Source organism: Athene noctua, chromosome 1, assembly GCF_965140245.1.
Source record: "Athene noctua chromosome 1, bAthNoc1.hap1.1, whole genome shotgun sequence".
Lineage (NCBI taxonomy): Eukaryota > Metazoa > Chordata > Aves > Strigiformes > Strigidae > Athene > Athene noctua.
Window position 1 is genome coordinate 53,027,814 of NC_134037.1, and position 23,211 is coordinate 53,051,024.

At 41.9% G+C, this 23,211-nt stretch overlaps 2 protein-coding genes across 3 annotated transcripts in view; one reads left to right on the forward strand and one right to left on the reverse strand.

The window, feature by feature from the left end:
- WASF1 (WASP family member 1) overlaps positions 1–12,871 on the reverse strand; it is a 102,619-nt gene extending 89,748 nt beyond the window's left edge. For both annotated transcript variants that reach the window (XM_074923392.1, XM_074923373.1), the window contains exon 1: positions 12,356–12,871. The gene's annotated coding sequence lies outside the window, so the exon portion shown is untranslated. The remainder of the gene's footprint in view (positions 1–12,355) is intronic.
- A 769-nt stretch (positions 12,872–13,640) lies between these two features.
- Positions 13,641–23,211, forward strand: part of CDC40 (cell division cycle 40) — a 44,097-nt gene continuing 34,526 nt past the window's right edge. Inside the window, exon 1 of the mRNA XM_074896153.1 lies at positions 13,641–13,847. Within this exon, the coding sequence (XP_074752254.1) occupies positions 13,653–13,847 (195 nt within the window). The 5' untranslated portion in view covers positions 13,641–13,652. The remainder of the gene's footprint in view (positions 13,848–23,211) is intronic.

Below are 23,211 nucleotides of genomic sequence, written 5' to 3' on the forward strand. Positions count from 1 at the left end.
CTCAGCTTCTCACATACAATGGATAGTGGCTTGGCCACTTCATCCACCAGTTCCCTCAGAACCCACGAATGCATCTCATCAGGTCCCATGGACTTGTGCACCTTCAGGTTCCTTAGATGGTCTTGAACCTGACCTTCTCCTACAGCGGGTGGTTCTTCACTCTCCCAGTCCCCACCTTTACCTTCTACAACTTGGGCAGTGTGGCTGGAGCCCTTGCTGGTGAAAACTGAGGCAAGAAAGTCACCAAGTACCGCAGCCTTCTCCATGTCCTGTGTAACCAGGTGTCCTGTTCCCTTCCAGAGAGGGCCCACATTTCCCTAATCTTCCTTTTATCACTGATGTACCTATAGAAGCTTTTCTTGTTGCTCTTGACACCCCTGGCCAGATTTAATTCTATCAGGGCTTTAACTTTCCTAACCTGATCTCAGGCCACTCCAACAGTTTCTCTGTATTCATCCCAGGCTACCCGTCTTTGCTTCCACTCTCTGGAGGCTTCCTTTTTGTATCTGATGTTGTACAGGAGCTCTTTGTTCATCCATGCAGGACTCCTGGCATTTTTACCTGACTTCCTCTTTGTTGCGATGCGTTGCTTCTGAGCTTAGAGGAGGTGATCCTTGAATATTAACCAGCATTCTTGGGTCCCTCTTCCTTTCAGGGCTTTATCCCATGCCAAACAGATCCCTGAAGAGACCGAAGTCTGTTCTCCTGAAGTCCAGGGTATGTAAGTTCTCAGGAAATTTGACACTTATTTTCATTTGTTAAAAAAAGTAGGTAGATACTAAACAGGGCAAAACACAAAGGACTGATGATTTGCCTGACAATTTTTAACAACAGTCCAAAGCTGCAAGCAGCTGACACCTTTTTAAATGGTAAGATCTACCACCAGCAACATTCAGTTGCTGCTCCCTGATCAAAGCCTAGTGATTCACCACTTCCTTCTTGAAAAACAAGAGCCCTGAAGTTTGCATTTTCTGTCCCAATGTCTCTGTACTGGACACACTGTATCTCAATTAGCATTAAAACAAGGCCAAACCACTTTCTCTCTACTTTCATTCTCAGGGATATTGCACAGAAGAGATGAGAACATACCTAAGTCTCAACCAAGCTGACAGGCATTAATTTCATTGTGCAACTTTCCGACAAAAATCCAAGCTGCAGCAGAGGGAATAAAACACACTGTGTATTAAACAGGACACAAATTATTATTATTTTATATTAATGCTTGATAAATTATAGCTATTTAACTGAAAGTATAAATTCTAAACTTACCGAGCTTTAGGTTGTTTTTCATACTCAATAAATGAAAATTCCGAACTGTTTACTGACAAGTAAGGTATTTTCTTAATATTGCTGGTTGTACTAAACATTAATTTCTCCAACTCTAATCAAAGTTACCAAAAATTCTTTTTCCCATATAATACATTCCAGTTATTCTAGAGATTTTGGAGCACTCATTTTTGAATCTTTAAGAAAGCCTGAAAATGGCATCCCAGCAGAAGCACACTAGAATTATTAAACAGGAGTCCTGTATCACAATCTAATTCTGATTTCATCAACAAAACAGGCTTTCATGTTGATATTCTTCAAAATACACTTCCATGATAAGCTTGATACGCTAGAAATAAATGCAGTTTCAAGAACTGAAAACTCAAGACTTTGCAAGAGTATGACTCAAATTTGTACCTCTGACATAGAAAGTTTTGAACACAAGTGGTTGGTTTATAGAAGAGTTAAACAATGTAATAGAAGAAACTAATACACCTTTAGAACCATTTACTCCTTTTTATCTATGGTAGTATTAACGCTAGAATTCGTTCTGACGATGTGCAAGCATGTCCACTGAAAGTATTAAGTTCTGGCTCATATTAGCCTCAGACCAGAGTCAAACTGGATGCCATTCACTCATCTGCTCAATTCATGCACTAGCTAACTATATTTAATAAACAAATTTCTTTCTCTAGAATATCCACTAATTACGAAATATATTTTTAAAATCATTAACAGTTGCACAATAACAAACAGCATTAGCGATACTTTCACTTTTTAAATATGTAATAATCACAGTATATTTCATTTTTACTATAAGCTTTCATTAACTTGGATAACAAGTGATTTTGAAGCACCTGATTGTAATTACAACTATATAACAAAATCCACAGCATTTGTAACCAAAAAAAAATTACATATCAATAATTAGCATTGGTTTGTCCAATTAAATCTACAAATTAAGTTACAATTTTATAGTTTTTTAATAATCTGCATGTCCCTTATTGAATTGTAACTCCAAAGCCTGCATGATCCTACGCAAAATGAATACATGCACTACAGTAAGACCATCATGTACCAGTTATAAATTTTCATTTAAAAAGTTAGAAAAAAAACCAATCTGAATAACTTTATTATTACTATATTCAAATGTTTCACTATCTGTTTTAATCATCCTAAGATGTCTACACTTTTTAAAGGGCTATAACTCTGTGCACTGAACATGCATTTTCTTTCTATAAGACTCCAGATATTTCAACATTCCTACAGTCTTACTAAAATAAGGTGCTGACACAATATATATTTTTCTGAAGTTTATCTTTTGAATCAAAGTACTGTTCCCAAGTACAGGTGAATCAGGCTTCTCCAGAATCCTTTCAACAACAATGTCCAAAGGGTTGCTTATGTTCCAACATGAAATCAAAACCATCTATCATTTTGTCTGCAACTCAAGCTTAGAGATAGCCAAGTACTCTAAAAGGCTAACAGATGTGTCTTAGGATCTAAATGGATATTAATGTCTTGAAAATTAATGTAAACTACTAACCTATAAAAACACCATCTAGGCAAGTTGCAAGTTAGAAAAAATAACCAGGAAAAGCCTCATGTTGCAAGTCAGACTTTTGAGGAAGGTGAGAAACTAAGATTAAAAACTCTTACAGTGCATGTTTGGAAGTGCTGCAATGCAAGCATACGAATTCCTGGAAAAGGAAGCATAAAACAGGTAGAGAAGAATCTGTCCTTCAAACTCCTTCTCAGCCTTCTGGAAAGTTACCATCAAGCAGGGTCCCTACCTGTCTCTAGCTAACATGCTTCAAAACAAAAACTGACCAACAACCAGAACTGTAAATCAATGTCCAACATGTTTTATGACATCATACAGTTCTTATGCTTTTCTTTGCTAGCTGTCTTCATTTTAAAATCATATTCTTATCTCTTTGCTTAATAAAGTTAATCCTTTTTCTAAAAAGATTCTTTCTCTAATGATACAGAAGGTTTCAAAGGAAAAATTACTAACTATCAGTAAAGGCGCTCATTATAATCAAGGATGGACTAGAATATCTACAACAAGCATATGGTTTGGGATTCTGAAAAGCTGAAACATTTGCTTCTTACCACATAAAAAGGATCGGATGCTACATTAATGCTCAAAAATCAGCTTTGGTAGCCAGTACCCCATATGCAAGCACTGAGCTAAAGAAAAGTACTTACGTACTTACGCTTCTGAAAAACACTCACACGTAAGATGACCCATTTAGATTTTTTCTATACACAAATTGCTTTGCTTTTCAGTGTATTCCCTGGAACAGTGAAAGACAGAATTAGGGGACTATCTTATGTGACATGGCAAGAGTCTGAAAATATTCAAAGTAATGAGAATTTTTCTCTATCAATAGGTTACTCTACATGAGACCTCTTACCAACTTTAGGACAACACTAATCATAAAGTGCCTATTTCCCATGGAAACTCTCTAATGTCCAGGCAGAGAGCACATTCAGTTGCTGTCAGAAGTTCCGAGTTCAGAAAAATTTTAGGCCACAGAAGTATATACATTCATGAAGATGCCCCATCATCAGGCCACACTGATCCACCACAAGAAGGTCATTCCAAGTATAACATGCTATGCTGTATTAAACAAATTAAGAGACACTCAAAGAGATGGCCCACAGGTTTCAAGAGAATAATGTTTTGGCAACACTAATCAGATCTCTACGCAGATAGGAAACTTGTGAAGAACCTAGAGTTCACTAGAAGACAGCCTATAAATAATATATTAGTGCTTCAAGAATCTATCAAATATGGCAGATCTTAAGAACCAATCCCATCTACCTCAACTTTAATAGAGTTTGGTATATAAGGCACCAGGTAAGGACTGAGGAGCCTTAAGAGTTCCTTCTCACATTCAATGTAGTATCACTACTATCAAATCTTTTCATGAACACTGACAGTACTTGTAAAGATTTGAGTAAGGCCCACTCTGAACCTTCCTGCAGGACAGACAGATGACTGTACAGAAGGAATACAAACCTGTCCAGAGCTAAAAGACATGTATATTCGTCATCCTGGAAGAAAATAATGTGTTTATCAGCAGAGTCCAGCCACAGGTATGGAATAGAGGTCCAATTCTCCTCCAGCGAGAAAAAACATACTATAAACAAAAATCTTACTCTTGTTAATAAAAGTTTTTCTCCTTCCCTAGACAAATAAAATCTTTTTTACAGTTATAAGTAGAATGAATAAAAATCCATCTAGATAAACTAGCCACAGATAATCCCCAATATCTGACTTCCATTACTGGAAACAACATAGCTGGTAGAAAGTATATTCTTTTTGGACTGAATTGTACAGAACCTCCCTGTACCACAGAACTTGCTAAAGGCTGATTTGCTTTGAAGTTCATTCCCATGGGAAATGAACATTGTTAACTCTTTTGTAACGCAGATTTATTTTTTTTTTTAATAGACCACTCATGCTAGCTAGAGCCACAGAATGCATTCCATTGTCTTGCCTGGGGATGCAGACAGTATTGTTTCAAGTGGGTAGCCACATCTGAAGTTTCCAGAGTGCAATAGCCTTGAATGTTCAAGACTATGGAATAATGTCAGTTCATTCTGTATATGAATGATACACCTATGTATCCTGACATATAATGCCATTCTTCAGCTGCAGCATAGATCCCTGCAGCACTGAAGACTTGAATCATTTTTGATGTATTTTCACAGGAGCAAATTCAGATCAGGCTGCAATGCCAGAAACTTTCATTACCACCTCTGCGGCAGTCTAAGCCACCTATCACTTCTCCTGAATTATTTGTAAGATTTTTTTTCCTCCTCATATGAAGATCATATAATCATAGAACATTTGGGGTTGCTCAAGGCAGTATTAACTAGAGCAGGTTGCTCAGAGTATTAAGATGTAATAAATATCACTGTCTTGTATTCCCAGCAGAGACTGACATTTGCCACACTGGGTAGCTGGGAGGCACAGAAGTGAAATTTCCCTCCCCACAAAGTACACAATTTTTGTAAAGTCCTTGTTCCTGAGGAGAGGCTTCTAAAGCAAGAGAACCTATGACAAACTTGACTTAAATTTTTGGTTGTGTTCTCAAGCCCAGTAAATTTGTGGACTCACAATTGGAAAAGTTTGTCAGTCACAGACTTCTCCTTTAATATCAACAGAAAGGCAGAACCAGCTGAGCATAAAAGACCTCTCTTAAGCATTTCTGCACACACATCCACTGGCTAGTGGCTGAACAAGATTTAACAAGTTAAGCATTTCCTTTTTTTTACTGAAAAGCTGACTGCACGCCATTTTTACAAGAGCTGGTTGAACTACTTAAGTTCACGCATATTACCAAGTTATAAATTACTTGTTATTTTTCTAATTTTATTTTATTGCTTGAAAGTCTGTGCCAAAATCACTGTGGAGGGTGCTGCTTCGTCTTATGATAATGAGAATCTTTAGTGGAAAACTGCTCTCAAATACCAAAAATGGCTCCTCCATAAAGACCCTGCTTATCTGGTGTAGCTGACCTGGCAGCAGATCTGTCTGAACCCACATCACCATCCTGAATGTGCCCGAAGGTAAAATATTCTGGACCCTGAAACTGAATAACATCATGCTGTAGAAATACAGCTGACAATTTTGATCTTGGTTGCTTCGTAGCCATTACTCCATTACTTTAGAGGCGACAACTGGATGTTGCTGGACAAGCCACTGTAATACAGTATTTAGCCTAAGTACTACCAGTAAAGTACCTCAGTGTCAATCACTCTTCCAATTTTCCATAACCTATGCATCTATGATGCAGAGCTGATACTAAATAAAAGGATTCATCTGAAAGATGACTCCACCCCCAAAATGGACCCTCATGCTCCTTTGGCATACACCTTCACTGTAAACTTGCTGGATTAGACTAAAACGGCTTCTCTTCAAACATCAATTTTCATCCATTGTTTCTCTTCAAACTGGCCATCCCCATGCTACAAGCTATTTCCATATTCAACATATTGATGTAGGAGTTTCTCTCATTATCCCCTTGATTTGGACTGTTTTCATTTTGTGTAAAACAATTCATTACATCAAACAGCCAGAAAATTACTCCAGAGCCCAGAAATTACAAAATTCATTTCAGCTATAGAAGACTCAGAATACCTCACTCCAATAAATATTAATTTATTTGAGCAGTCATCTCTGATGAGAAAGAGCAAAGTTCAAATTAATTGGTTTGAAACAAATAAAGCAAGGATTTTAAGCTGGTTCTGTGTATTCAAGAGAAATAGTCTAACACTGCATGACAGATAGATACATACATATATGGAGAGAAATACAGGTACATCGAGTGAAAGAAGGGAAAAATTCTTAATTCCCCTCTCCTTGCAAAAAACTATGACTTCAGTTAAGTTGTCTTTTACTGAATGTAGCTTTTTCCTTTTACATCTGCTATTGGAGAGCGCAAATTCACATCTACTTTATAACTTCCCACTCCTCACTTGTTTGATCTGCATTTCTGTTTCCTTTGGTAAATAATTCCAAAGTTTTCAACCCCATGAAAAACTCTACCAAATCCTTTGTATCAAACTTTCCACAATACTGTGATATATCTTTTTAAACTAATTGACAGTTAATAACACTCTGAATAGCAGATAAGGAATTTGTATAGAATGGCACTTTCTTCTCTATGCTTTTTTTCCCCCACTTCTGGTTACAGCTATAAATCAGGTAACAATACCCAGCAAACTGCAATAATGACCAAATTTTTTTGTTATATTAATATTGATAATTTCAGGAACTTAAAATATGTAAATGGTATCTTATTTTCTGCCTCCAAAACACAGTATTTTACATATACCAACAATCAGCTTTACCTGTCATCCTGCTGTGCTTGCACACAGCTTGCTTAGACTTCACAGGTGACCTTTCTAGTATTTCTGAATTTGATTAAACAGTTTTGAATCCTCAGTAAATACTGCTACTTTATAAATCAAATTCTACACATGATTAATAGAAAATATTAAAGAGCTCTTGATTTAAGACAAAACATTAAGCCTCCTCTAACTTAACATGTATTTCCGTTATTTCCTCTCAAACATTTTTGTGACCCATGAAAATATTTAAATAGCCTGGTGTGAAGAACCTTCAATTACACTTTAAAAAGTATGTGTAAATTAGAACTATATTAAAATTTAATCTGCTGTGCTATTACTGCAGTCAAAAGCCATAGCTGATTAGTGAGGCACAACTGCCTTAGCAGAAGCAGTACTAACTACAATAGTAATACTAGTCAGTACTACTAAGTCTACAACCAGTCTTTGTTGTCATTGTATACTTCTACCTACAGGCAGTTGCAACCGTAAGAGATGAGAACTACACATGCATGTTTTTCTTTAAGAGTGCCCAACAATTTTCAGACCTGTTTCTTATGCAAACAAAGTTTATGAGATCATTTGCAGAGTATTTGCTGAAAGCTCTCCTTCAGTAACTTAGAATCTATTGACCGATTTCTACCAAATTGGACTCAAGTCCATTGATGTTCTCTAAATTTCTGGAAACAAGAGCCAGATAGAGAACAGAGTCTCTATTAATACTCCCAGTAAATGAATGCAGCTTCACCGCAGAGCAGGAGAAAAGGGGGAAAAACAGGACAAATGCCGCAGCTATAAGAAATGCTTCAACAGAATTTAATGCCTTTTATTAGATGCCAAAAAAACCCACCTGGGTTTAGAATAGATACCTGTTTCCTAATAAGTTTTAAGTGTCGGACACTTAGGGCATTCAAAATAATCTACTTCTATATGGAGCCTACTGTCAGAAGACTAAATTCATGTCACAACCATAACATCTAACTAAAAAGTCAATCAACAGCAAGGTATAAACTCACTGAAAACCATCCATTATTTCTGCTCTTGATTAAGTGTTTTGTTAAAATTTAACTACCTTTGTTATTCTGTAGTTCTTTGTGTGCCCAAGGTAGTTTATTAAACCAACACACTAGCATAAAGAGGCTAGTGTTCATTTCAGCCTCCCACCCCCCAAAAAATATAGGCATCCAAATTAATAAATGTATTTTTAGAAAGTAGATGCTTTTGATGACATTTTCTGTCCTTTAAATGATTTAAAAAAAACATTTTTCAAAGAATTAAGAAATCCAATATTAAAGATATAAGAATTTCTCATTATGCTAATTTTTCTGGAAGTCTATAAATAATGTTTTGCTGCCTCTGCTACACATTCTTTGTTCAACTTGTGCTATGAGATGCAGGTCACAGCACTGTATAAGCACTTGAGTAGTTCCAAGAGACTACATGGATTCTGACCTCTAGGTAGGAGGTGGCTCTGCAAAAAACACCCCTATTTTGTTTGCAATGTCATTTGAAATAAGTATTACAGTCTAAGTTGTTCCAGTCTTATCCCATATCTCTTTCTTTGAAACCATGCCTTGTAAACATGAAATATATAGCCTGTAATCTGTGTCAGACGACCTCAAGATCCCTCCCAAAAAACTTAAGAGACTGATTCACAGATGTACTGGAACACAGAACTCCTATTGCAATCTGGCGCCTTGATATATTTGAGAATCCGGGACATAGTCCAAAAAAACAAAAACTGGAAAAGAGGTATTATCACCCTTGCAGCAGTCAAAGGCTCCAATGTGGTAGAAAAAGCAGAGCATGAGTTATAAAAGGTGCTTCACTCTCCAAGCAGTTAAATTAAACAGAATACATTAAGATGCATCAGACACACAAGCAGAAGGTTATAAAAAGGCCCAATCTGAATGCAGTAATAGTAACCTGATAAGACTTCCATCATGATACCTTTTCTCAGCAACCAAAAGCATAGGAACAGAGGAAAAAAACCTCATTTTCTTTCAAACTCTTATTTCCCACAGACAACAGAGCCTCATATTTTAGTTCAATCCTCTGTCTGATAAGTATCTGGCTTTTTTTTTTTCCCCCTTCCGTCCAAACTGCAGACTTACAGATCTTGGTGGATGAGAAGTGAGTGTATATGCAAGTGGGTTGATAGCAGTTTAAGAGTGTTAAAAAAAATATAGGAAAAATAGAACACGCAGGATTATATGCATCATCTTCCGTGAGGAAGAAAAACCAACAGAAAACACAGGGTATGAGATAAAGCACCACCCATCATGGAAAGCAATAAAAAGAGAACTATGAAAGAGCAAGTAAAGGGAAAAGAAACTAGAATAAAATACATTAAAAGCACTGAGAAACAGATTTTAGTACCTACTATAGGGAAAAAGACTGTTGTGAAGGAAAAATTGTGAAACTTAATATATTTTACCCCAGCTTTTTAAGGAAATTAGTCTCATGAAGGAAATGGGGGGGGGGGGGGAAGCTGTCCCCCACTTGGAAACTGGCTGGCTGAAATCAATCAAATTTGACAGAAGAGTACTCAAAGATAATTGTCTAATAAAATGCTACATTCATGAAATCAAGATGGTATGAGTGTCCTGACTGAGGGAAAAGCTGCAGTATGCATTAAGACCTTATTAGACATTAGACATCAGATGATCCACAAAAGGATGAGACGATAAATGTTTCAAACAGGAAAAAAAAAAAAAAATGCTATTAGACCTTACAATCATCCATGAGATTAAGAAAAAAAAAAAAGGGTAAGAAGCCAGGCTTCTACTGCTCAAGGAATTACTCTTTTGAAGTACTTCCTCTTTCACCTGGGGAATAAAGGAAGACATGGTAATACCTGGTATTGTATTCTCCAGCAGGAGCAGTAACAAACAGGTGCCAAAAGACCCTTTTTATATGCAAAAGTTCTGTACAAAGTAGAATATTTTTATCTTTCTTTGGAGAAATCAAAACAAGAGAGGCAAAGTGACTGCAAGGAAAAACAGCAGTGGAAAAGCTGGATGGAAAGAAAAGCCAAGTAACCCAAATCGCCTTCCACCCACTACTCCAGTCTGCCTTGGGAACCGGCAGCATCCAACGCATAACATAATGCATTTTCTGGAACCCGATTAAAACAGAACATACTTACAGCATACAATAATCAACGAGAAGACTTTTTTTTTTAAAAGCTGTATCACACTTTTGGTTTGTTTTGTAGCGATCAACCCCTTCTTAAATTCACAAATACGCAGTTAATAGTCACTATGTGTTAACATATTATCTCGACACAAATGACAAGCAGCAATTCCTCAGCTTTGCCAATAAAACCAGATTTTAGATAACCACATATATTATGCAGCTACACTTCTAAAGCCTAGTCAGGTCAGTATGTCATATTTAAAAATGGCATCTGCATGCTTGCTAAAAATTAATCTTTGCTACAATTTAAGAGAAACTTCAGACAGTGTTCCACTGAATGCCTTCTTGTGTGCTTGCTTATATACTAGCTTGATGGTACCAGAAAGGCAGCTAATTTAAACCAGTAGGTGATTTTCATCGGTGCTACAGAAAAAACACCTAGAATCCCAGATGATTAAGATTTCACTGGCAAACAATCTAGGATGCTTGGACACAACGTAGCTGAACAAACGCAAGCAAACTACCAAAGCTTTGTCAATTAAACATTTCAGATTCAAGGATAACAAAGCAGAATTAGTTTAGTAATTTTCAACACAATTTTCCAGATAAAGCATCACAGACTAGCTGCACAAATAGATCTTGAAATCTTTCAGTTTTGGGGAAGCGCACCTTTCAACTTCAAGCAACACCCAGCATCTGCATGCCAAGAGAAAAAGGAATGCAGTCATATGGAATCAGTTAACAATTACAGCCAATAAACAAATCGACTGCAGAAGATCCACTTTTGATATTAATAAGCTGTGATTCATGCCAAGCGTCATATAGCTTTCTTTACTTATAGATTCATCATGCATAGATTTAAGAAAAAGTCAACTCATTTCCATATGAAACGCTAGTTAAACGTAGCGTATTTCAGCTGTTGGAGATGCAAACAAAAGAAAGGTCTCAGTGTTTAAAATGTAGGACTTTTACCTAAAATCCTGATTCCAGCATACAAAGAGGCACATCAGTGTTTAATAAACCAGATCTAACTGCAGCCCCTTGCACACCTCCATGCTACGAACACTTTCTATTTGCCCTTATGTTCATTCTACCATTTTTTTCAAAAAGAATACAAGTTGTATCTTCTCAAGCTAAGGTTTTTAAACCCGTGACTGCTGCAAAGGGCGGAAAATCAAACGAGAGCATTTAATGTGATTAAATGCCACTGTGTCACAATTAGATGTCACTCTATGTTCACTTTAATTCTGCGAGCACATGCAGCATGAAAGGAGTCATGGCAATGAGCTGCTCCAGGTGCAAGCGTATGCAGTGTATATACCTGACATTAAAGCCAGCCCGTCGGCGCTCTCTACTTTATTCTGTCCCCGGGTGCAGCGGGCGCACAGAAAGCCGTTTTTGCTGGCTGGAGAAGTTGGAACCTGCGTGCTCCTCCTGCTCCCAGCCAGCCGCGATCTCCCAGCCAGCCTAACAATGGTAGCAGCCTTCCAGCGGGCAGAGCCGCCGGGAATCGCACCGCATCCCCTCGCCTCCGAGCGGCAAACCCGCCGCCCAGTCCCCACCTCTGCCCTCCCGAGCCCCGGCCACCCCAACCCCGGGGCGGCGGGGGGGGCACCTCACCTCACCCCGGCGCCAGCCGCTCGCACCTGGCCGCGGCTGACGTCACCCCCGCCCGCCGACCCCGGCCCCGCACGGCCCCACCTTCCCCGCCGGGCGATCCCGCCGCCGCTACGGGCACACGGGGCCAGCGGGCTGTGCGGCGAGAAGGGGGAAGAGGAAAGCGCGGCGCTTCGGCACAAGTGCGGCCCCCTCCCCTCCCTCCCCTCTCCCTCGCCTCCCAACACGCCCCCTCCCGTCCCTGCTAGCGGGGGCGGCGGGGGAAAGGGGCTCCGCGACGGGCTGCCCCCCCACCCTCCCCGCCTTCCCTGCCGCCGCCCGCACGGGGGCGGACAAAGGGGAGGGGGCCAACACCTGGCGGCGGCCGGTCCCTTTGCGGGGCGGGCACGTCGGGCAGCACCGGGGAAGGGGAGCGGGGGCCGGTCCCGCCCGGCCTGGGAGCCGCGAGGGAAGGGTGCGGGGCACTTACTGGCCGGCCCGGCGCGGCTCCCGCGCGCTGCCGCCGCTCGCCTCGCACCTCCACGCCGCTCCGCCTCAGCAGCCTCCCTCCGCCGTCGCCTCGCGTTGCCCCCGCGGCCGTTGGGGCGCTGGAACTTCAAACGGCGCCCGCCATTCCGCGCGCGCGCCGCGGCCGGCCGGTGGCGGCGGCGACTCCGGGGGTGGGTGTGTGGCGGGGGGGAGAAGGCGGCGGGGGCGCGTGCGGCCCCGGCGGCGGCGCGGAGCTCCCCCGAAGGCTTCACAATAGACACAGGACAGCGCGTGTGTGTGCGGGAGGAGGGGCCTCTCCCGGCGCGCCGAGGCGGGAGGGAGCAGGGAGGGAGGCTGGGCTGTTTACCCGGCGGCCAGAGCCGGCCCCCCCCGCCCGATGCTCGGGCTGGTCCATGCGGCGCCGCCACCGGGCGCACCCCCCGCGCCCCAACCCCGCGCCGTGCGGCAGGCGAGGCGAGGCCGGCCCGGGCCACCCCGCGGGCGGCAGGTGGTACAGTCCGGCCCGCCGGCTCCCTCTCCCCAGCACGGGCGGGGCGGGGCCCGCCGCGGTGACGTACCCAAAGCCGGGTGCTGACCGCCAATCAGCGGGAGGGGGCGGGGCGTCCCTGGGCTGAGGCGGTGGAAGCTCGGGGCTGCGCGTGCCGTTCCGCTGCCGCCTCTGCGCCCGAGAGATGGCGAAGAGCCTTTGTGTGCGGGGCGGGCGGGAGCCATCGCCCCCACCCTCTGTTGAGTGTTTCCCCTGCCGCCACGCAAGGTGCAGGCGAGCGCGGGGGGAAGCCCCGACCGCCCGTGACAGACCGTAACCGGGGCGCGGACGAGCGGTCGGGCTCACGCTCCTGTCATGGGCCGGCGCGCGTTCCCCCGGAACGGGCAGCGGGGAATTCCCCCTCGCGCTCGTCTCCCCGGCAAGAGCGGCGCCATAAAATTCCCCCGCCCGGGCGGCAGGACGGCAGCAACCGCTCCATGGCACCCGGACCGCCCCCCCCACGGAGCCCGCTGCGCCCGGACGGCCGTGGCCGCGTTGCATGCCGGAGCTTGTAGTCCCGCCAGCGAGTCCTGAAAGGTTAAGCACCAGCAAGAACAAAGGGAGACAATCCCCGCCTCAAGCGCCTGTATATCCCACAGCAGGCCATACTTTATCCTTTAGAAAATATTTCCCTGTTTAGTGAGCTACATTTCAAGGTGCAGCCTCACCCCGCTCGTTCTGCGTGGGAAGGGCGACGGCGAGTTTCGCGGAGCTGCCAGGACCTGCCCGTCCCGTCATCACTCGCGCCAAGATGTCGGCGGCTATCGCCGCGCTCGCCTCCTACGGCGGTTCCGATTCTGAACCCGACTCGGAGCCCGAGGCTGAGGGCGGCTCCCAGCGCGCCGCTGTGCTCGCCAGCCGCGACGCCGTGCTGCACCTCCGGGCACCGCCCGCCGCCCCCCCGGCCCTGGCGGCCGTTGACGCGGCCCCGGAAGTAGCCGTGAAGGTAGGCGTCCCTCCGCCGCCTGGGGCACCGGGCCCGCGGCGCCCGCCCGCCGCTGTGGCCGCACCGTCGGCCTCTAGGACTGGGGACAGCCTTGGGGCAACCCCAGGCCAGGGAAGCGAGGCGGGAAGGACCGGTGCGGGGCCACGTTCCCGCCGCCTGGCCTGGCTCTGCCCCGCCGTGTGGGGGCCGGAGCTGGGGAGGGTGGGCGTGTGTCGGGGAACCTGGCCGATGGATCCCGCTGTGGCCGTTAAGCTTATTAAAGCGTATTCTCTCAAAACCGTGCTTTGCTCGGAGTTCCTCAGATACTCTTGTTTAGTCTACTCCCGAGTTGAAGATGTTTTTCTGTGGTTTGTCCGGGTGGTGTGGTGAAATCGATACTGGGTAGGCTGAGTGCAGCTGAATCCTGTTCTAAAGAGCATCCTGAAAGCTGATCACTGTATTTTCATTGTAGTTTTGCTGGGGAAACTTTAATTTTCCACGTTCAGCATCATATTGGTTCACTTTTGTGATTCAAGAAAGTAGGCGGGGAGGGTGTTGGTTTGCCTTTGGGATTTTAGTATAGACAACTCCTTTCTAATCAAAAGCAGGCATCTTGCCGTGATGACTGTCACTGTAGTGTCATGTTCCTTGCAATTGTGCTGAAAAGTTTCCTAGTGATAGGCGAATGGAACCTTCCACTTTGTTGTCATTAGTTAATTCATATGCTATTACACTTGATCACATTTGCATGTGCACGTTATTTTGTATGTACTGACTAGATGTGCATTTTCTCATCCCTTAGAGTCTTAGAAATATCTAACTTCTTGAATTGCAACATCTGGCAGACTGTTGTATAAGCTTTGAAAGGAATGCTAATTAACATCTCTAATATCTTTTTTGAGTGTGAATGATGATAAGTGGCAAATAGCATTGACTGCACTCTTTACCACTCTTAATGCTGTAGCAACAGGTTTTCCCATTGCCATGCCAGCACAAAGGTTTATGCAGTTGCTTGGTGGCTGACATCAGGGAACTGGTCTGAATTTTTTTAAAAAAATAATTCCGATGGAATTATTTGTACTTGGATCCATTCCTTGATCTGGTTTGCAATGAAGTTGCACGAATAGTGTGCTGACACAGTTCAGTGCCCAGTGCCAGAGTAGGAAGAAGTGGCTGGAGGAAAGGGTTGGGTGTCAGTAGCATGTTCTGTTCAAAGCTGTTTGCCAAGCTAGGCCCTCAAAGGGGTATCCACGAGTACATCTAGGACTGTCTTTGCTGCAGGTGTTCCGCTAACTAAGATAAAAACCAAGTGAGGCTTCTGAGTATCAAAATGTTTCTTTAAAATGTTGTCTGTCGTTTTTATTTGACATGACAGATGAGATGCATATAAGGCGCTTCCCAGGGCAGTGGTGGAGTCCCCATCCCTGGAGGTGTTTAAAGAGTTGGATTGACATAGCACTTAGGGATATAGTGTAGTTGAGAATGGTCAGTGTTAGGTTAATGGTTGGACTGGATGATCTTCAAGGTGTTTTTCAACCTAGATGATTCTGTGGTTCTGTGAAGTGCAGCCCTCGGCATTTGGCCTTATTGAAACTCCTCCAGTTGGCCTCAGCCCATGGCTCCAGCCTGTCCAGGTCTCTCTGCAGAGCCTCCCTGCCCTCAAGCAGATCAACACTCCCACCCAACTTGGTGTCATCTGCAAACTTACTGAGAGTGCACTCGATCCCCTTTTAGATCAATGACTTCCAGCTAAGGTTTTCTGACATGTCATACTGGAGCTTCTTATAGCACCACAACCTTCTTTGAGGAGTAACAGATCATTTCCTTGTAGAGTGATAATCAGGCTATCTCTTCAGACTTTTGTAGTTCAAGAAAGAAGTAATGATCTTGTAGACAACATGCTCTCAACACCTTCCATGTCTACAAATGATAGCATCCCACCGATCAGCAGTGAAAGCTTGCCAGTCACCCACTCAGGAACTTAATTCTTTAGGATTAGGAAGCCGTTATTGCACAAATGTAAAAGACATGATGTTTGTGTGTAGATCACAAGAATCCCTTAAGTACAGGGTTGGAAAAACAGCAAGTGAGTGAGGACGAAAGCAGAGTTACTGTTCATTAGTATCACTTCACCTGTGGAAATGTTTGGACATGAATAAGGATCAGGTACTCTTAAGTGCGTGGATGTGTATTACACAAGGGACCATGAATGGGTAAGAAACGATGGTGGTAAGAAGGGAGACTAGAAGGGTTAGTCATACAATAAATATAAACAAACAGCTAACACACAAGTGTGTTTTTGGCAGTTGAGTATGTAAATCTTAAGTGGTTGGTATTCTGCATCCTGTTTCTAATCATTGTACCTGTTTCTGGTTCAGAATTTTGTCCTGTTAACTTGCACGGGCACTTGACTTGCATGTACTTTAAAGAGGAATAGATTCCTCCCTCCCTTTATTAGTAAGGCATAATTGTTAGCACAGGCAGCTACAGCTTTTGGGTTTTTTTGTTGTTACTTAAATGTGCATATCAAATATAGCCCTAAGATGTTACTCAAAAATTTATTTCTTTATTCTACAGAAATCTGCTGAGCCCTTGCCTCAAAGTACATCATAGATGCATAAAATCCTAATTCTGTGAAAATTTTTCTGTAATTGAAAACTGTACAAATTATTTATAACTTTTTTTAAAGTTTGAGGAGATGGCTTTTGTTACACCCTTTTTTTTTTTTTTTACAGTCTGCATGTTAAAATAAGCCTATTGCTGATCTTGATATTAAATTACTCAAATAACATTGAGTTATAATTATTGCTGACTTTAATCCAGTAATACTTCTACTTTAATTTTAAATTGGAAAGCCGACTAGATGAAAGTGCATGTTTCTACTATTTTTAGCTCCACTAAAGTGCTGAAAATGTTATGGTACCTGAGGGAAGACCACAGAGGAAGAAAGTATGTGCTTCTGGTCTCTTCATCCAGAAAAGGATATGTTATAACTGTAAAAAGTTCAGAGAACTTCAGCTGGGCTGAAGAAGGGTCCTGCTTCTGCACGAGGCCACGGAGGAGGCCAAAACTGAAGAAGAGATGACAGACCCACAAAATCATTAAACAGCATGGAGATGGGGTTAAATACTCATCATCTCTTCCAGTACAGCAATATAAGCTAACTAGTAGGAGATGAATTCAAAACAAACAAAAGGATGCAGTTCTTCATGCAACATGTAATAGGGCTGTTCCCATGCCAGGCAATACTGTGTATGCAAGAAGTTTACACTGTTACAAGGAGAGTCTGAACAAGTACTTGGAAGAGATTTGTTGAAGGAAGAGGCGTCAGTAAATACACAAATTTCTTCAAGCTCACGAAGTGTTCTGACCTGAAAATATTTGGCTGTTGGAAAGGTGCAGAAGTAGTATCATGCACACTTGCCCCATTCTTACTCTCCCCTAAGCATCAGGTTACTGTGAGATTGATGTTTTCTTTTGTGGGGAGAGTGGATGGCTTAATCAAGGTATTTTCTTACTCCAAATACATCATCAGGTAGCAGTCAAGCATGACAGTGTTGTTGATAGAGACTATTCCGCAAAGGGAAGGGAGCCCACTTACCAGCAGCCAGGCATAGGAAATGTTTTCCCTCCAGCAGTGATCATCACAAGGGGCAGGATGTATGGAAATCAGCGCTTGCACCGTGAGAGTGGAGGTTCAGTATTTCTACTAGTCCATTGAATTATGAGTGGACTTTCATTCAAAGAAAAGTCAGGTCTTGTGGCTTCTGCAAGGATTTGTGTTGATGCATGGACTTGTCGACACAGATGCATTCTTCTCAGCTTCCTGCTGGTAGTTGTGTTTTCTGTATGGAAAAAAGAAAGCCCCGTTCTCTTTTTTGTCTCTAAGATACGGCAGGTTCTTCCATTCATGGCAGAAACAGGCTCCCATCTGACTGCAGTAACTGCACTGGCTAAGCACACACCATCCCAGTGCTTTGGTGCTGGTTTTCTATGGAAGTTTTTCTGTCTTAATCAGCTTTATGGTGATTTAAGGCAGTTAAAATCAACAGCAGGTACAACCTTTTTGCCTCTGATGTCTCCTATGAGCCACACATGGCTCCCTCCTGCACAGTAACGCCAGTGCTTTCTGCTACTAGTCAGGCCTCACACAGTCAGTGGCTCTTCGTGTCTGTTGCTCCAGCCTATTTTAAGGAGCAATAGAGCCCACCTGAAGGAGGACCTTAGCTCTTTCTGTTCTGTAAGAGCATCTTGCTGCAGGATGGGTAGCTCCAGCACAGCTGTGATGACTCTGGTTATTGTGGGGTATGAAGCTAATTGAGAACTTAAGGCACTAGGTATAAATTGGCCATAGACATCTCCTCAGACTTCATCTCTTTATGCTTTAAAGCAATCAGTTTTGTGGACTGGTTAACTACAGTTAACACAGTGAGAAGAAACGCAGTATATATTTAATGGAAGTCTGATGATCTGGAGCTCCTTTGCTGTTAGCTACCCAGAAACTGGCTAAGTAAGGTGTGTTTGTTAGTGGTGGCTTTTACGTGTGGAGTGAATTAGGCTAATTGAGAACATAAACTGAAAAAGTCAAATACAGACACTCATTTACTTGGTCCTTAACACCAGTGCATTATGAATGTTTGTTCAATATGTTAATGCTGGCTTTGATTTGAAAGTAGAGACTAGCTTGTGTTTTGAGTTCTGTAACATAGCGCTTTTTTCATTCTAAACTTCTTATTGTAGGATTCTTTCTAATTATATTTTGCTAGACATTACCAAAACTAATTATAATTAATTATCCTACAGCTTCTACTAATATAAAAAAATGACCATAGCATTACTCACAATTTACCTTCGCTATTGAATTAAAAATTCTTAAGGAAATTCAGGAAACTGCATGTTCTGTGAAGAAACCACTTTCACAGGAAATGTTGCAGCTGTAAGCTTTGCTTTTGGAGACAACATTTACTCTTTGATCTCCACCAGTTCAGGGTGAGACTTGAATGGAAACACATTTTACAGTGCTTATCTACAGCGTCTCCTTCACTGGTTTTGAGGAGAGGATATTCAAACTGGGTTGAAATCACCTAGGCTGGCCTTGCCTGGCCCAGTTCAAAGGTGGAGGGTTTGTGTTGTCTTTAATGTGGGAAGGGGTTGGAAGTCTGAGTCTCTCTGTTGAATCTAGTTCACCTTTGGCGCTATGCAATTGTCCAGAAAAATACTTCTCCAGGGGAAGAAACAGACTTCAGTCACATTTCTTAATGTTTTTTAAAACCTAACCCCCACCCAGCAAAGAAGAGAGGAAAGATTCAAAGCCAGTGTGTGAGGGTGCTGTAGCAGTGATACATTAGTGACTTGGGAGGTGTTACTTGTTAGGAATGTTTTGGTTCCTTTTAATATGGTGGATTTTCCTGCTTTCTTTGACACAAAGTATCTTGTAGAGAATAGATGTTTAGAACTTGTCATCCTGCAAGATGCTGGGGATCTAGCCTAGTATTTAGCATTTAACATACGCTTTTCTTGCTGATTTATTTTTATTCTATCAAAGCTAGTGGGATGGACTGTTAAGAGTGAATGGTTAAAATGACTAAAAGCTGATAACAACCAAATCTTAATGACGGGACTTCACTGTAAATGGCATTCATTTCTTGGTAATAATTCTGAAAAATCTTTAGAATGAGATAATACTGTGTATTTGACAGCCCAAGTGGTTTATGCAAGAATTGAATTGCTTAAGCCTCTGTGGCTCATGGGATGAGGTCTTAATTTACCACATTTTAATTTAATGGATAATTAAATCTTATGCAAAGCAGCCTGCCCTTTTTAGCTATTTAGCTAATTAGTAATGAATTTACCTGGGGAGAAGGGAACATTGTAGGTTTATTATCTAAAATGTCCAGAAAAAAACTCATATAGACATCACAACTCTTTGCTTGCATGATATGAAACTGGAAAACTCTGACCTTTGCTTTGTTCCAACAAACTTTGTGTTTAGAGGAGCACTTTTGAGATTTAAGTGTCAAATTCTGCTTTGAAAACAATAAACGACTCTCATTAAACTTACAGGTAGCCACATATTAGTACAGTAGGGATTACAGAATTTGGTTGAAATTTTAAAATATTGTGGATTAAAAGCATTGTGAGTTGCTTTAACATTAATGACATGCTTTCTAAAGAACAGAAATAGCATCCAGTGTTGCAGCCCATGCTGCAACTTGTTTCTTTTATTTAAGGTTATGCTTTGATGCCTATTACATGGATTTGGGCTGTGTTTAATTCAAAAATGTTTTTCTCTCGCTTATATGTAAAAGAAAACTTTAGCAAGCTTTTTTCAGATTTTTTTTTTAAATTATCGAACTATTTTGCATTCTATAGTTCAAGTACTTTTCATAGCTGATAACAGTTTTGTTTTATGGCATTCAGGTAGGGTTTTTCTGAAGAAAAACAGGACTGTGGCATGCTTAAGGAATCCATAAGAATGAAAGCTAATCTGATTTACTGTAATTACAGTCTAAAATCCCTTCTATTTCTGGTGTTCTTTCCTATGCTGACTTTTAACTGACCAAAGAGCCTGTATGGTAGGACTAAAGGAACACACCTTGGTAGGAGCTAGACATTTCGTGATCTCTGGGGAGTTACAATGAAGCACCTGCTTCTCTGCATCGAAGCTTCTTTCTGTCTCAAGGTCAATTCCTTAGGAAATGCTAATACTCCAGAGTACAGCCGAGTCCCATTCCCCTATGATAGTGTGATGCTGTGATGTACGATAAAAGAGGCAGAACGAGACCATTTAAGTATCAAATAATTTTTTTACCTAATCAAATCATATCTGAAGTGAAAATCGACCTGATTACTGCAAATAAGCAGACATCACATCTATTTAAAAAACAAACAAAAAACTCCAGCCAGCTCACCAAGTAGTTTGGTGATAAGACATCATCTGCTTCTTTTTTGCCTTGCATCAGGAGTGTTACCTGCGTCTGTCTGGACAGGCAGTCATTTAACCTGTCTGCCAAGCTTCAGTAGATCTCTAGACTCCGCAATTTCAGTGTTTGACTGTCCTTGTTTCTGCTAAGTTGTACAGGCTAAATTGAGTTGTTCAATTTTTCTATACATGCCATATTTTCTTAAACCTCTGATGATACTTATTTTTTTGTTTTGGAGCCTTTTTAGTAGCGTGTCTTACCTGATATGCAGTGCCCAATGTGGACACTGTATTTCAATTGGGCGCATGTTACCAGCACTAAGAAAAGCTTAGAGGTGACATGTCAGGCTAAAGTTGTCAGCCCCATTGTATTATGTCTTCCAGGAAAGTCATATTCAGTAATACATAACTTCCTAAAACCTTAATTCTTCTGTTTCAGGTTATATGGAGTGTACCACCTTTAATGATATTACGGCATGCCATAAAGCTCACATTTACACAGTTTTCGAGTTGCAGCAAACACAAGCTGCTTCTCTGCCAGACTACAGCTGAACTTCTAGCTTTCTCTGGAAGAACGCTCTATCTGTTTAAACTGACAGCTTCTTGACCCCTGCTTTTTATGATTCCTGTGTCTTTGTGAGTGGGAAGTGACCTAGGGTAATACTTTGCCCATTATGAATTCACAGATGCCCTCCTCTTTCAGCCTAGCTACCGATAGTCTTCCATCCCACAGATCCACTTGTGTCACACTTGGAGCATAAGCTACATGAAGAATTGCTCACCTTAGGCTTTTAGATAAATCAGGACGTGTCGTGTGTGACCACAGAAAAAACTACAGCACAGCAGAGGGACGTGATCCCTTAGATTACCCCATTTCAGTCACAGCTCTGCCAGGCTGCTGCTCCTATGATCCCTCCGCTGTTCCTTGTAGCTATGGCAAATGCATTTAGAGTGCATGCAGGTTAAGTTCTGTTGACTGTTGCCAGCATAAAGGAACAGAGTTGAAAAAAGCAAACATATAGGTATTACGCTTTCTGGGTCTTAGATGAGTTCTGCTGAAATGGTCTTCTGGTGATGCATGCAGTTGTACCCAGTGATCTTTCACCATGTGCACAGGTTGCTGATGAGTTATTTCCTCTCATTAAAAAAACCCCAACAAAACAAAACTCCCCAATGCAGATATCTTGCCAATTTGTGAAATTAATGGACTAGCTTAATATTTTTAATGTTTCTGCTACCTACCAGTCTCAGAACGCTGTACAAAATGGCATTTATCGGATGTTGACCAAAGCGTAACTTGTCTGCTGCAATTTGAACTCTTGCTGTAGACTAACATTTCAGAATATGTTGCATCAATACTTTGTTTTCTTATCAAGATTTAAATTCTTTAAAATACTGAAAAGGTAAAGTGATGAGCTGGGACATACTGAAATTATATAGTTTAAAGCAAAATGGCACAGTGAAAAGATAAACATTATGTGCTTCAGCAACATATTAACAGATCATCATTTGATGCCCAAATATATGAAAGCACGAATATGGCTGGCAGTTTTGGGGAGCGTAGCTCTGATAAATATAACATGTGCTTCAGTTTCAAGGCTCAGTGGGTTTCACACAGAAAGACTATGCCTGTGGTGGTCTAGGAGTGAACATATTGTGTGGCTTCCAAGTGATTCAGCACTGGTCTACCAGCAGTGAAGTAGAACCAGAATTGCTATAATCGTCCACCAGAGGATCTAGCTTTCATGGCACAAGCTGTTTCTTTTCTTAACTACCAAGTGGCATGTAATAGGACTTAACAGGGAGAAAAGAGGAGGAAAATAGCAGAACTGAAAAATTCTTGATACTTCTGCAAAGCTGTTTTTTTCTCACTTTTTCAGTTTAAAGAGCAGGAAAAAACCTGTGGCTTAATTTCAAGTAAACTGATAATTGTTTAAATGTCACTGACAGTTGATCAGATAAATGTTGCCATTTTAACAATTACATTAGTTTTTATTTTCTCATAAGGTTGGTTAATGTGAAGTCTAGCTGGCAGAGCAAGCTGTATGATGTGACTTGAAAAAGTTGTCTGTGGAAAATGTCTTCAGGTCATGGCGCTGTGAAAGGCAATATAAGTGTGTAGGTAATACAGGTTAGGAAACAGTTTTGATATGCTTCTGTTCTAACTGTTATTGAATGACTGGATTAGGTCTGCTGTAGTGTTCCCAGGCAAGTTCACGGTGTATGACAGTCAGGGTTGTGAATGTACTGGTAGCCATTGTCATCCAAGCCCAGTGAATTGGAAAGGTCGTGTGATGAGAGAAATTAGGTCAGGCTGAGAATTGGCAGTGCTAAGGGCTCAAGCAAGAGCAGTGAGAGGCTGGACCTGCCTGCTAAAATAATTGATACACAGTGAGAGTAAAGCTTTCTAGTTGGCCGTAACAATTCTGCTAAGACGGTGATCTTAGTACAAAAACAATTGAT